At 43.2% G+C, this 12,443-nt stretch overlaps 1 protein-coding gene across 3 annotated transcripts in view; it reads left to right on the top strand.

Moving 5' to 3' along the window:
- The window catches only part of daam1a (dishevelled associated activator of morphogenesis 1a), a 73,258-nt gene that overhangs the window by 47,854 nt on the left and 12,961 nt on the right, over positions 1-12,443 (top strand). For 2 of the 3 annotated variants that reach the window (XM_035379044.1, XM_035379033.1), the window contains exons 4-17: positions 1,413-1,484; positions 3,304-3,398; positions 5,132-5,465; positions 5,920-6,030; positions 6,124-6,227; positions 6,315-6,381; positions 6,479-6,596; positions 7,204-7,342; positions 8,203-8,261; positions 8,417-8,604; positions 8,946-9,236; positions 9,417-9,524; positions 10,675-10,704; positions 11,806-11,903. In XM_035379044.1, the coding sequence (XP_035234935.1) occupies positions 1,413-1,484; positions 3,304-3,398; positions 5,132-5,465; positions 5,920-6,030; positions 6,124-6,227; positions 6,315-6,381; positions 6,479-6,596; positions 7,204-7,342; positions 8,203-8,261; positions 8,417-8,604; positions 8,946-9,236; positions 9,417-9,524; positions 10,675-10,704; positions 11,806-11,903 (1,814 nt within the window). The remainder of the gene's footprint in view (positions 1-1,412; positions 1,485-3,303; positions 3,399-5,131; positions 5,466-5,919; positions 6,031-6,123; positions 6,228-6,314; positions 6,382-6,478; positions 6,597-7,203; positions 7,343-8,202; positions 8,262-8,416; positions 8,605-8,945; positions 9,237-9,416; positions 9,525-10,674; positions 10,705-11,805; positions 11,904-12,443) is intronic. The other variant, XM_035379053.1, reaches the window with a different exon arrangement.

Raw genomic sequence — 12,443 nt, 5'->3', positions numbered from 1 at the left:
TAGCATTAATGTTAGGGGCTGGGAGTAGGGGTATTTGAGTTTCTGTGTAGTCTTTGCAGTTGGAAAAGGAGTGCTCAGTGTTCCCAGACACGGAAGGTCAGTGAAAGTGGGAGAGAGAGAGAGCAGAGAAAAGGCTTCAGTAGAGTTCAGCAGTGTAGGTCAGGTGCACCGAGGTCAGCTTCTTCTCTGGTCAGCTTCCAAGGCGCTGGTTCCCCCTGTGCGGTGACGTAACTCAACCCTGGAAACCCGCCACCCGTTCCTCGGGTTCTGGGGGTACAGAGTGTGAAATGAGCGAGCATTGTCCTGTTAAGACGCTCAACTGTTGGTGGAGCAAGCACTCGGGCAACGAAATGGCACTTGATTAGTTTTAGTGGAAACAACCCACCCCCCACCCCCCCCGGCCTTGCTCGCCTGTTCTGTGTGTGTGTGTGTGTGTGGTGCAGGGTGAGGGGAAGGCTGGGAGGTGGGGACAGGAAGTGTCCCACATTGTAGAGACGTTCCGCTTGAGTCAAGGTATTCTTCCTTTCCTCCCCGTTTGGGACAACCCGCCTGTGTCCTGACGTGCTCCCTTTGTGGGGACTTCTTGTGAAACGGAAAAGCCGTTTTGGAGGGGGAATCTTTAATTCTGTTTGGAATAAGCTTTTCCCCCCATTTATTAAAAAATCCCTAAAGCAAGCAATTTCCTTTCACGATTCAAAGTCTGGGACTTTAGACTTTGCTTTATCTTTGTCCTAATGCTCTTTCTTACTCTGCCAGTGTGCTTGGAAGATACATTAGGAATATTGTATGTCCTAGCACTTGTACATTTACTGTGTCCTGCAATGGCTCTTATATTTGTGAATATGCATTCTTAAGTGTTAACTAGGCAATTTCCCTATTGGGCCTGTCCACAGATGATAAATGTACCGATGGAATGTGCTGTTGTCTTTCTCATGTGCTCACAGCAGTGCTATGGGAGTTATGTAATTAATTGTTGTCTCATTTTGCTGATATCTTGGATAACAGATTTAATACCAAAATAGGGAGTTCAGTACAGATTGGGACAATTTTCAATTTTCATGGCTGTAAATAGAAAAAAAGGGATGTTCCCTCTCATAGCCAAGTATGACCGAAAGAGCCAGTTTTAGATGTAGAGATGTGGCTGCACATTGCCTTTCCTCCCCTTCCCTACTACTCCCACATCTCGCTTAATGCATTGCTTTATTATTCTTCCAGTGACACAGACGGCACAAATTTCCCTTTGCTTCGCGCACAGACGATGGAATGATGGAGGGAGGAGAAATCGCGCTTCGGTCCAAGTTGTTCTGCGTGATTTACACTTTTGCCAGCGCTTAACAAGCCTCTGAGGAGGGAAACTTAGCTTTGAGTCTCTCCCGAGTCCTCATTCCCCCCCAATCTGTTTGTTATTCCAGGAGCAGGAGGAAAACAAAGGAGCCACCAGCTGGCCCGAGTTCTACATTGACCAGTTGAATTCCATGGCGGCCGTAAGTATAAGTAATTGTCATAATGGTGGAGTTGGAACACTTTTACCCGTAGAGCCAATACATCACTGCTCCGGGCGCTCTCAGGGCTGTCATTAGAGAACTATGCGATCTGTTAGCTTGCTGTATTACATTAGCCATTATATGGTCTCTGTCATTTAATAGGCATTTTTCCCCCTGTACAAGCTAATTGGCTTATTATACTTAATTTGAGGAAAATTTAAGAAATTATAGCTATTTAGAAGTACAGGATTAATGGATTTTTTCTGTCAGACCCCAGTCAGGCTTTGCTTGGGGCGATACTGCTGGTAGGTTTTTTATGATGGAGCATGTCCCACATATCTGTAAACAGCATTAAAACATCCATAAAAACAGCTCCAATTTTCTGCCAAGGATAAACAAAATGGCAGAAAGGGTAATTGTACACCTCTGTGACGTGCTTATTAAGTTTATCAGGTATTTTAATGGGTATGAACACTGCGTGAGTTTCTGGAGGAAGTCTGTGGTTATTATGAACATCAGTATCTGCTTCCATAGGCACCTCATGATTAGTAGAGAAGAAGGCCATTTGATTGGAATACTTATAATCACTCTTACTGACACCTTCATTTTCCTCAATTAGATTGACTTTGAGCATTAATAGTTCAGAGTGAAAGATAAAGGTAATGAATTGCACTGGTGGGGGCAACTTTTCCTCATTCAGTGTATGTCCTGTAGTCAGGATTACGGTTTAAAACCATTTATATGGTGAGTAAACCATTTGCAAGCAAAACCATTTTAAGAAGACTTGTCTGATCTTCAATACATTATTTTCAGTTTTTCTTCCCATTGCCCAAACCTCGTAAAGATCAGATACTCTGTTAGGGCACTTTTTGAATACATCACAGAGTAAGGATCATAAGCAAATCTCACTCGATATTCCCCCACGATATGTTTGCGGTAAAATGAATTATTTATACTTTGTGGCTTGACAAGTGGAAGACGTGAGTGAATGTGTTGGGAGGTCACCTAAGAGAAGGAGTATCAAAGGTTATTCAAGAAGAAAAGTGTAGGTTGAGCTGTCCCTTGTCTCGCCCTGACAAGCCCAACCGACTCGACACTTAAAGACAGCTTTCAGCACGCTGTCAAAGGACCGTACCGAAATTTGGCTGGGGTTCGCGTCCTCCCCTCGAGAGGGCGTGAATTCAGTAACACGACCGGAGCCCCTCCCTTTAGAATAACAGTGATGAAGCAGAACACCTGACATGTAGGGTTCTTTTGCTCATTAATCTGGGCTGTGGCCTGACGTTCCCCCTTTTGTTGTGACAACCCAAATTGGGCGGAGGGGCTCAGAAGACTAAATAAACACAAAGGCCTGTTCGGAGTGGGTCCGACACCACTGTGGGGGATTAAAGGGTTGGTGGATGTTCTCCCAGCCCTGCTTTCACTACCCGATTTGTTGACATGATCCCGGGAGATGTCCAGCTGGGACCGTAGGCTCTTATTTATGTATTCCCACCCAGGGAAGGGGGACAGAGGGCATGCGTGCGGTCAGGGCTGCCTGGTCCCTAAACTGCACTCTACACCACACGCCCGGAACTGCACTTAATTTAACTGCCCCATGGCAACTTTCATTGAGAAAGGAGGAAATTCATCAGTGGAAGGCAAATAAAAGGGCTCTTGGTCAGGGGGTTCGGATGCAGCCCTTGACTGGTTCTAAAAGGGACTATTGTGTTACTAGGCAGGGTTGTGACCTCTAATCTACCCCCCTCATGCTTTGTAAGTACAGACCTTAGTGAAACCTTCATCTGTGGAAAGTTCATCTGTATTTTTTGCCCAATAGAGGAAGACTCTCCTGGCCCTGGAGAAGGAAGATGAAGAGGAGAGGAACAAGACAATTGAGAGTTTGAAGACAGCTCTGCGGACACAACCCATGAGGTAATGGTCAATGATTCATTATAAATGCCACGGATCATGCAAAGCATTCAATGTAGTCATGTAGCGCACACTTTGCTCATATACTACACACACACACACACACACTCATAGCACTGTGACCTCAGAAGCACCAAGTTGTGGAATACCAATGATGCAGTAAATTGAACTAGTTCCCCAGCCCCTTAGTGTTCTGTTTAACCATGTCTGCAATGGCAACCATGCATTATTTAAGAACACTCAGTAATGCCTCAATACTGTGAGGGGAAGAAATAGGTTACCAAGCTCTAACAATGTAAGATCTGTAACTACATGCCTATACATGGGTAAACAGATGTAGCGGGTTTTCTCTTGTGGCAACACAACGGTAGTAAACCCCCATGAAAAAGGCAATGGTTGACTGTGGATCTATGTGAGGGGGAACTGACTGGGTTGCTTGCAAACAAAGTCAGCCCCACACTCTCCAACTCTCTCCTTGCAAGCCGACCACAGAACATCTAGGCCTTGTGAGACATGGTGAGGTTGGAGAAAGGCTGTCTCTCTCATGGTGCCAGCGTCTTGCATTACCACTTTAGTGTGAGTTTATGGCATCTGCTTGTGAGGTAACTCATGCTGAAGCATCACAGGGTGTTTTTGCTCAGATTCTAAGCTGAAGACTGGTTCATTTCATCACATAATAAGTACAAAGGATAGTATTTGAACAATTTAAATTGAAGAGAAAGATTGGTGTTAATACTGGTCCCTAATCTCTTCCTTATAACAAGAAATTATGTAATGTATCTAAAACTTAGAATTGCAGTTATGTCATATGAAGTACATAAAGGCATTTCCTCTTTATTGGATACAGTCAGGTGCAGATGGGTAATACATATTTAAAGTATATCAAAATATAAAATAGCCAAAAAAATAGCATATGTATTTTGCTTCCCTTAATTTAAGCTAGAAATTCATCATTGACTTCATTTATTTTCACACAGTAGGCAGAGTTCAGTGAGTTTCCTGTACATTACAGTATGTTATGAAAAATCACATGGCAGCTTTTGTTAATTCATTATGCTCAGGGTGTCACAAGGCCATTTATTTTAAGGTCAATGAGCTCATTCATGATTAATCACAAGGCTGCATTCAACATGCTCCTTCACTGAACAATTAGTGGCCACTTCCTCTCTTGAATGGTACTTCATTAATAACGTAGTGCTAAGCCACACGTCTACGGATTGCTTATTCACACACAGAGTGTAATATGTCTCCCTGCTTTCCAAGGCTTAAATAGCCTGTGTGCTTAAGAGGTTAGGTTTCCACTGCTCTCCATTCATCTCTTCTCCTCTGGCGTCCTGTCAGTCTGCCATTGGACGGTCTTCCCCCCCTCACCCTTCTATTGTGGCACTTGTAATTAATGAGGTTTTTATGAGGTCACTGAGGCCTAATGAGGTCTTTGTTTTGAATTGCGCTAGGATTAAGACAAATGTTTAAGACCTGTTAATTATAAATGATAAGCCCTATAAACCGTGACTTTTTACTTGGTTGCGTTGTTTTGGTCATGTCTGAAACCAGCATTTAACTGCATTTGCAAATGTTGATTAACAGGTAGGGGTGAAGGGTCATTAGATATGACTAATCTGGTGGTACAGTTTCATCGATGTGCCAGCTGCTGATAAATTAGGTCCCCCACAGAAATGTGAAATGTAAAAGTGAACCATGTACTAATTTATTCTTCCTCTGTCTTTTATCCTCAGATTCGTAACCAGGTTCATTGACCTGGATGGGCTGACATGCATCCTGAACTTCCTGAAGAGCATGGACTACGAGACCACGGAGTCCCAGATCCACACCTCCCTGATCGGTTGCATCAAGGCACTGATGAACAACTCCCAGGGCCGCGCCCACGTTCTGTCCCACTCCGAGAGCATCAACATCATCGCCCAGAGCCTCAGCACGGAGAACATCAAGACCAAAGTGGCAGTGCTGGAGATCATGGGCGCCGTGTGCCTGGTGCCTGGCGGGCACCGGAAGATCCTGGAGGCCATGCTGCATTACCAGAAGTTCGCTTGCGAGAGAACACGCTTCCAGGTGCCAAACCCCACTCAGCCATTGCATAGAACATGGTTCTTATTTAGATTTATTCGCTTTGAATGCAATGATGTTTACCTTCCAGTAATATGTAACTTGGGTTTGATACTTTGGAATTCATTTTCAGACGTTGGATAAAGCTTTCTTGTTTCTTTCCTGAATCATCAATTGTTAAGCTGTTCAACGAAGAATAAAAGTATATTTTGTCAGTAGTTCTTTGATGAGGAAAAAAAGATGGCATCTTTTTTCTCATTATTATTGGCTACATATACTTGTGGTAACTCTTACTGACTGAGTACAACAAGCTGTACTGTCCTCGTGAATTAGAGCCTCTCATTTGGATTCCCTGTCGCGATGCATGGTGTAATATGGAAGTTGAGTCAAACTGTGGGGTGTAGCCCAAGTGCCATCATTGACTGATGACTGACAGAGTCCTTGCTTGTGTTCTCTTCAGACCTTGCTGAATGATCTGGACAGGAGCACAGGGCGGTACAGGGACGAGGTGAACCTGAAAACGGCCATCATGTCCTTCATCAACGCCGTGCTCAGTCAAGGAGCCGGGGAGGTGAGTGGCCAAGCTCCTCGCTTCGTGTTCACACGTCCTGAAGCACACATTCTGTCCCTTTGAAGAACTCTAATATGTAATATGGTATTGCAGACGAGCCTGGAGTTTCGGATCCACCTGCGATACGAATTCCTGATGTTGGGAATCCAGCCGGTTATCGATAAACTGCGATCCCATGAGAACGCTACGTTAGACCGGTGAGTTAGGCCATTGTGTGCGTCACGAGAAGGAGCTTGATATTCCACCTCTCGTCCCTGACTGACCCCAGCACTCTGCTTTCTCAGGCATTTGGATTACTTTGAAATGCTGAGGAATGAAGACGAGCTGACCTTGTCAAAGCGGTTTGACTCTGTAAGTCCTCCTCCATTGATCTGTTTGCTGAGTTTTCAGAATTTCCCCTCCATGAAATCAATGTTCTGAGGTCTCTGTGGTTGTCTGTTTGATTTAGGTGCACATAGACACAAAAAGTGCCACCCAGATATTTGACCTCATCCGAAAGAAGATGAACCACACCGATGCATATCCACACTTTATCTCCGTCTTACACCACTGTCTCCTCATGCCTTGTAAGTACCTGCAGTAGTGCTACTATCACCCAGTCTTTATTGGGCGGTAGTGTGGCGTAATGGTTTGGAAACTGAGCTTGTAACGCAAAGGTTGTGGGTTTGATTCTCGTGTGCGGTGCCGCCATTATCCTCTTGAGGAAGGTACTTAACCCGAGTTGCTTCTGTAAAAATATCCAGCTGTATAAATCCATTATATGAAAAATATAATCTGTGCAGGTCACTCTGGATAAGAGCTTCTGCTAAAATGCCGTAATGTATGTTGACACTGCCAGTTAAGATTTAGCAGCGTAATCCATATAGAAGAATATAGGATCGTGTGTCGGTCCCTCACCCTTTGATTTAGATGCTAATTCTCTCTGAAGGGGATGAGACTTGGGTAAATATGATCTCCTGGAGGTTTGTGAGGCCCGGCTCCAAAAAAACAGCTGTGAGACCTGCTCCAAGTCACGGACCAGGAGCTGACAGCTGTCTCCAGCCCTGCACTGCTCTTCTCTCCAGGGCCTCGGCCTCTGAATAACCAGCAGTGTAGCAACTCTTCTTCTCTTGACGTTTTTTCCTTTTCCGTGTTTTACCGAGCTTCTTGCACAATGGTCTTTGTTCTGCTCAGATAAGAGAAGCGGGAACACGGTTCAGTACTGGTTGCTCCTTGACCGCATCATGCAGCAGATGGTTCTTCAGAACGACAAGGGTCACGACCCGGATGTAACGCCACTGGAGAACTTCAATGTGAAGAATGTGGTCCGAATGTGAGTGCCTGTCTCATGAAAGCAGGAAGTGTGTTCAAGGGCCAGGGTATTGACGAAACCCATAGCCCTTGATCTGACCAGTTCTCATGGTGTATGCAGTATGAGCCTTCAAACAAATTCATTTTTGAGAATGTGAATTTTTACCTGCCCTTACAGTTTCCATCTCTTTCCGAGTTTATAAAAATGTAGAGATAAAAACACTTTACTTGTATTTAAGATTAATTTCAATAATATTTTTTAAAATAGGCATAAAACATGCCTTGAAAATATCGATCTGACACACTACATTACAACCAGTAACTTTTGGCTCACAGCTTTTATCTGTCCTCTCAGTTTTTGTAATCACCCGCCACAGCTTGTGTTATGAGTTCTGTTTTGGGTTGTCCATGACATTTTTATTTCATACATCTCCTGTACTGTCTTTTAAATGGTAGAATATTAATGTTTCTTAAATCATCATCTGGAAATCCTAAGCCTTTAATATGCCCTACAAATCAGACCCATAATCTGCAGATTATTTAGGGATTTTAATAATTTGTATCAAAAGAATGTAATCCTAAATCTGGAATAAAGGTGGTTTAAATTGATTTGAGGTTATAAAGATTTAGTACATTATTTAATGTCACATTTTCATACACTAAAAATGTAAGATTTTGTATAACCCTTACTGCAGGACTACAGACATTTCCTGCTTTTAGGTATTCAAGTGTGTTATGACTCAAAGTTCTTCCAGCCAACCCATTAATAAATGAAGGGTGCTAATAAAACACTATTGGCATACTGACAGTCAGGAAGAAATCTGACCTTTGTGGAATTAATATTTGAAATGTTGACCCCCTCTTTTCTTTAAACCCACACAGGTTGGTCAATGAAAATGAAGTCAAGCAGTGGAAAGAGCAAGCAGAAAAAATGCGGAAAGGTTGGTTGATGAATTTCAGCTGTTCTGGTGTCCATTTTTGAAAGTTTTCTCCTTACTGTTGTTAGTGTGAGGGAGGGTCCTTGCTGCCGAATGGGAAGGTTTGAGGTCCCCTTTTTCTGTGGGACGCCTTGTGACCTCATCTGTTGGTCCCACAGAACACAATGAACTGCAGCAGAAGCTGGAGAAGAAGGAGCGCGAGTGTGACGCCAAGACGCAAGAGAAGGAGGACATGATGCAGACGCTCAACAAAATGAAAGAAAAGCTGGAGAAAGAAACCGGCGAGCACAAGCTTGTTAAGCAGCAAGTGGCTGACCTCTCCACCAGGCTGCATGACCTCAGCACCGTAGGTCACACTCCCACAATCCTTTCTTCCTGCAACAAAGAGCCAATGCCAATGACATTAGTGAGGGGATGTACATTGTCCCTTCTTTCAGTGCACTGAATTATAGGACTGATTAATACAATGACCTCCGTTTGGCTTAAGTCATTTACATGGCTGACATTTTGAATGACATTTTAAAAGGTGCCAGACATATATAAATATATAATTTTACTGCGTGTCTGTACTGACATTGTGTTTTTCATATTTCCTAAATTATTTCTGAATGCTGTGCTAGTACAGCCCTTTGCATGGAATGTATCTCCTGTCCCTGTCTCAGCTGAATGTATCTTTGGTCTTTTCAGAGGCCCAACGTTGGCATTCCTGGGGGTCCTCCCCTCATACCAGGACCCCCGGGTGCTCCCCTACCTCCTCCTGCTCTACCTGGTGGCTTTCCTCCTCCACCTCCACCGCCCCCTGGGGGAGGCCCTCCACCCCCACCACCTCCACCAGGAGGACCTCCACCTCCCCCAGGACTCCCTTTATTTGGTGGGCTACCTCCTCCTGGGGCACCTTTGGGACCAGGCCTCAAGAAGAAGAACATCCCCCAGCCATCCAACCCTCTCAAATCATTCAACTGGGCCAAGCTTGCAGAGGTGAGCACAGCAACACAGCCTGTCAACTAAACTCAATGGATAAGAAGCCAAAAGCGGGCTCTTAAAAGGTTTCAGCTGTGGTCTACTGCTCTGTAACTTTGATTGAGATTAGGTTGAAATAAAGACTACAGCTATACTCATCTACTTCGACTGTACTGTTTTTTTGATATTTCTGCACAGAATAAATTGGAGGGAACAGTGTGGACAGACGTGGATGATCTCAAAGTTTTCAAAATCCTGGACCTGGAGGATATTGAGAGAACCTTCTCGGCGTACCAGAGGCAGCAGGTAGAGTTCGGTGTGAGCGCAGCAGAGGGGTGACTAAGACGTTCAGGAAACATTCAGTTCAGCACGCTCCTCTGTTCTCTCTCCTATAGGACATGCAAACAATACTCACATGATTGTGCATGATATGCCATCCTGAGAATGTCGCAACTTTGCCTAGGCTGCTCCAGCTAGTGTCACAGCTGGTAAACACATGCATGTTTTTGGCTTTGCACTCATGAAACCACAAAAGAAGTGCACCGCCATTTTGTCTCCTTAGTTTGGCACAAGGGCTGTCTTTAAGAGTAATACATACAGATTTATAACTGCTGTACTGTTCCTCTGGCTCCCAGGGGAAACTAAGTAATGTAAATGCACAATTCTAAATGACACCAGACATTTGATATTAAAAATAATTTGGTACAGTTGGTTTTTTCCAGTCAGCCAATAGCATTTCATTTAAACTGCCCAGGCCTTTTCCGTTGCTGCATGCAGAAGACAATCAGTAATAAGCTTATGAGCAAGATCGCTTTGTTTTATTTGTTTAAAAGCTTTCACCTTTCACCGTACTGCTATTGCTTAATGAATCTGTCCCAGATAAATATCCTTTAGTGATTTTCAGTTTATTATATATGTTATGCAGTTTGTACGATTGACAATATAATTGTTTCAAGTGCTTTCAATTATAATTGAGATTTAGTCATTCGATTGATGTTTACTACACATTTAAAAAATGTAAATTTTACTGGGACAGAATCTTTTTATTTGAGAACATTTAATCTCTTCAGCACCACATGACATATTGCAGTAGAACTGATGTGGTTACATTGATTTTTTAATTGCGGTTGTCCAAATGAGCCAGCCATCTTAAAATACTTCAATTGTGATCATTACGAAGGCATTGTGGTACTGGAAAGGTTCAAATGAATTGTCCTTGTTTTTCATGGCAAATGCACTGGAAATGTTAGCACGTACTGATTATCCTTTGACCAGCATTCACCCGTAGTTCACAACCAACCTCTCCTCCCATGAGCCTTTGCTTACCCACTGGGTTTGTCTCACATGCACCAGTGGACGATGATTTGCTGTGTTGGCTCTTATGGCTTTGTTGCACTGTGCTGCACTATCATTCTAATGAATGCTGCGTTTCCCCTGCTTCCTGCCTGCATTTTAGGACTTCTTAATGACCAATAACAGCAAGCAGGTGAGTGATTTCTCTGCTTTAATCACAATGTTTTTAGTCACAAGTTGTCTTTGTCTGCGTCTTTATTTTTCGCTAGTCTTTGTCAGCATCTGTGTTACATGTTGAATGCCTATGATTTAATGTTTTTCTAATATTATCTTTGCGAGTCACTTGATCACTATATTTTTAAAATTTCCATGGCATTCCGCTCTAGCAAGCCGCAGCATTACAGCTGACCAAAAAATGTCCTTGATTCTTTAATTTTGAAAAACATCACATTGATGAGTGAACTGTTTCAGTTTATTAGTTACCATTTCAAGATGTTTCTGCGCGTAATTAGCCATACTGGTTTTGTGGCATGCGAACAGCTGGAGCCCTGAAACAATAAAAAGTGCCAGATTTCCGTTAGTTGAAAACAAGCTTGGTGTAGATCTAGTGCAGATCTGCTTCCCCATCCCGGAAATGTACACATCATCGCCGGACATGGCACTCCTCACAGTGAGTTGTGTTTTATGTCCCAGTCAAGCGGCACAGGCCCTTCTGTCCGTGCCTGTTTGATGTACGCTGCTCAGTTTTCAAGCCGTGTCTGTATCCGCCTGTGTCTGTCCACGTGTGCGTGTTTTATGGATGTGTTATTCTACTGTGTCTTGTCGGCTGGTTGCTACATGAAGATGTTTGGTGTGGAGGCAATGCGAGGCAGCAGGTGGTGAGCCCACCACACTGGCCTGGGGAAAGTGTCTGATAATTAGGGCTGGCCCACCTCCACCTGAGGCAGCCGTGGGGGTGGGCCAGGAGCTTCCCTTTGTTACTATAGATTTTTGGGCATTTTATTAGCTGTAACAAAAATGGACCTTCCTGTTCTTGATTACTTTCCATTAAAAAATAGTTTTCAGAAATAAAAAAAATACACATTGGAAATACATCACCAGTGTTTGACGTCTCAGCATAGTTTTCAAAGGCTGTGCTGATGAACAACACAGATAATGTATGAGGTAGTTCGTTCGTTCAGTTCATTTTTTAAGCAGATTATGAGCTCAGATAAAAATCTGCAGTTTGTTGTTGCCAGAGCATGTTTCATTTAATTAAATGCAGTGTTTGTCCTTTCCGGTTTTCTCCGTCCAGAAAGAGACAGAAGACGACTCTCTAAACATTAAAAAAGTCAAGGAGCTGTCCGTCATCGATGGCCGCAGAGCCCAAAACTGCAACATCCTTCTGTCTCGGTGAGTCTTTGACCCTGGCAATGGGGTGTTCAGTCCTTTTCTGTTCAGGATGAAGACCCTTCTGTGTGATCAGATTATTCTGGTAGAGACTAAAATCAGCTTCATAGAATTCTTTTCATTGAATGCTTAACAGCCATGTACATTATGCTAGCCTTACCTCACTGTCAAATAATTTTTTTATTGACTTACTGTTTTGCAAGTTTCTTCTGGGAAATCATTTTTCCCATCTGATAGAATGTTTTTTGACTTGGCCAAGAACTATATTTAACCTTTAAGTATGGAGGTGTTGGCCTGGGTTCTTCTCCTTCAGGCTCAGTCACCTCCTTTCTGGTTTCCATGGAAGCAAACACACACAAAGTCTATGTTCACATAACTTTTAGGCATTCTTATTTTACAGCCATGACTGAAACCTGGAATTGACTATTTAAAAAAAATAATTTTTCGAATTCTTAAGATGAAAATTTATGGCGGCTATGGTAAGTGGTCATCCCTGTATTAGAGTAGAACGGTTAATCATGTTTTGAAACATTAGGGAAGTTA

The sequence above is a fragment of the Anguilla anguilla genome, chromosome 1 (assembly GCF_013347855.1).
Source record: "Anguilla anguilla isolate fAngAng1 chromosome 1, fAngAng1.pri, whole genome shotgun sequence".
In the NCBI taxonomy this organism is placed as follows: domain Eukaryota; kingdom Metazoa; phylum Chordata; class Actinopteri; order Anguilliformes; family Anguillidae; genus Anguilla; species Anguilla anguilla.
This window is presented reverse-complemented; position numbering and strand designations above follow the sequence as displayed.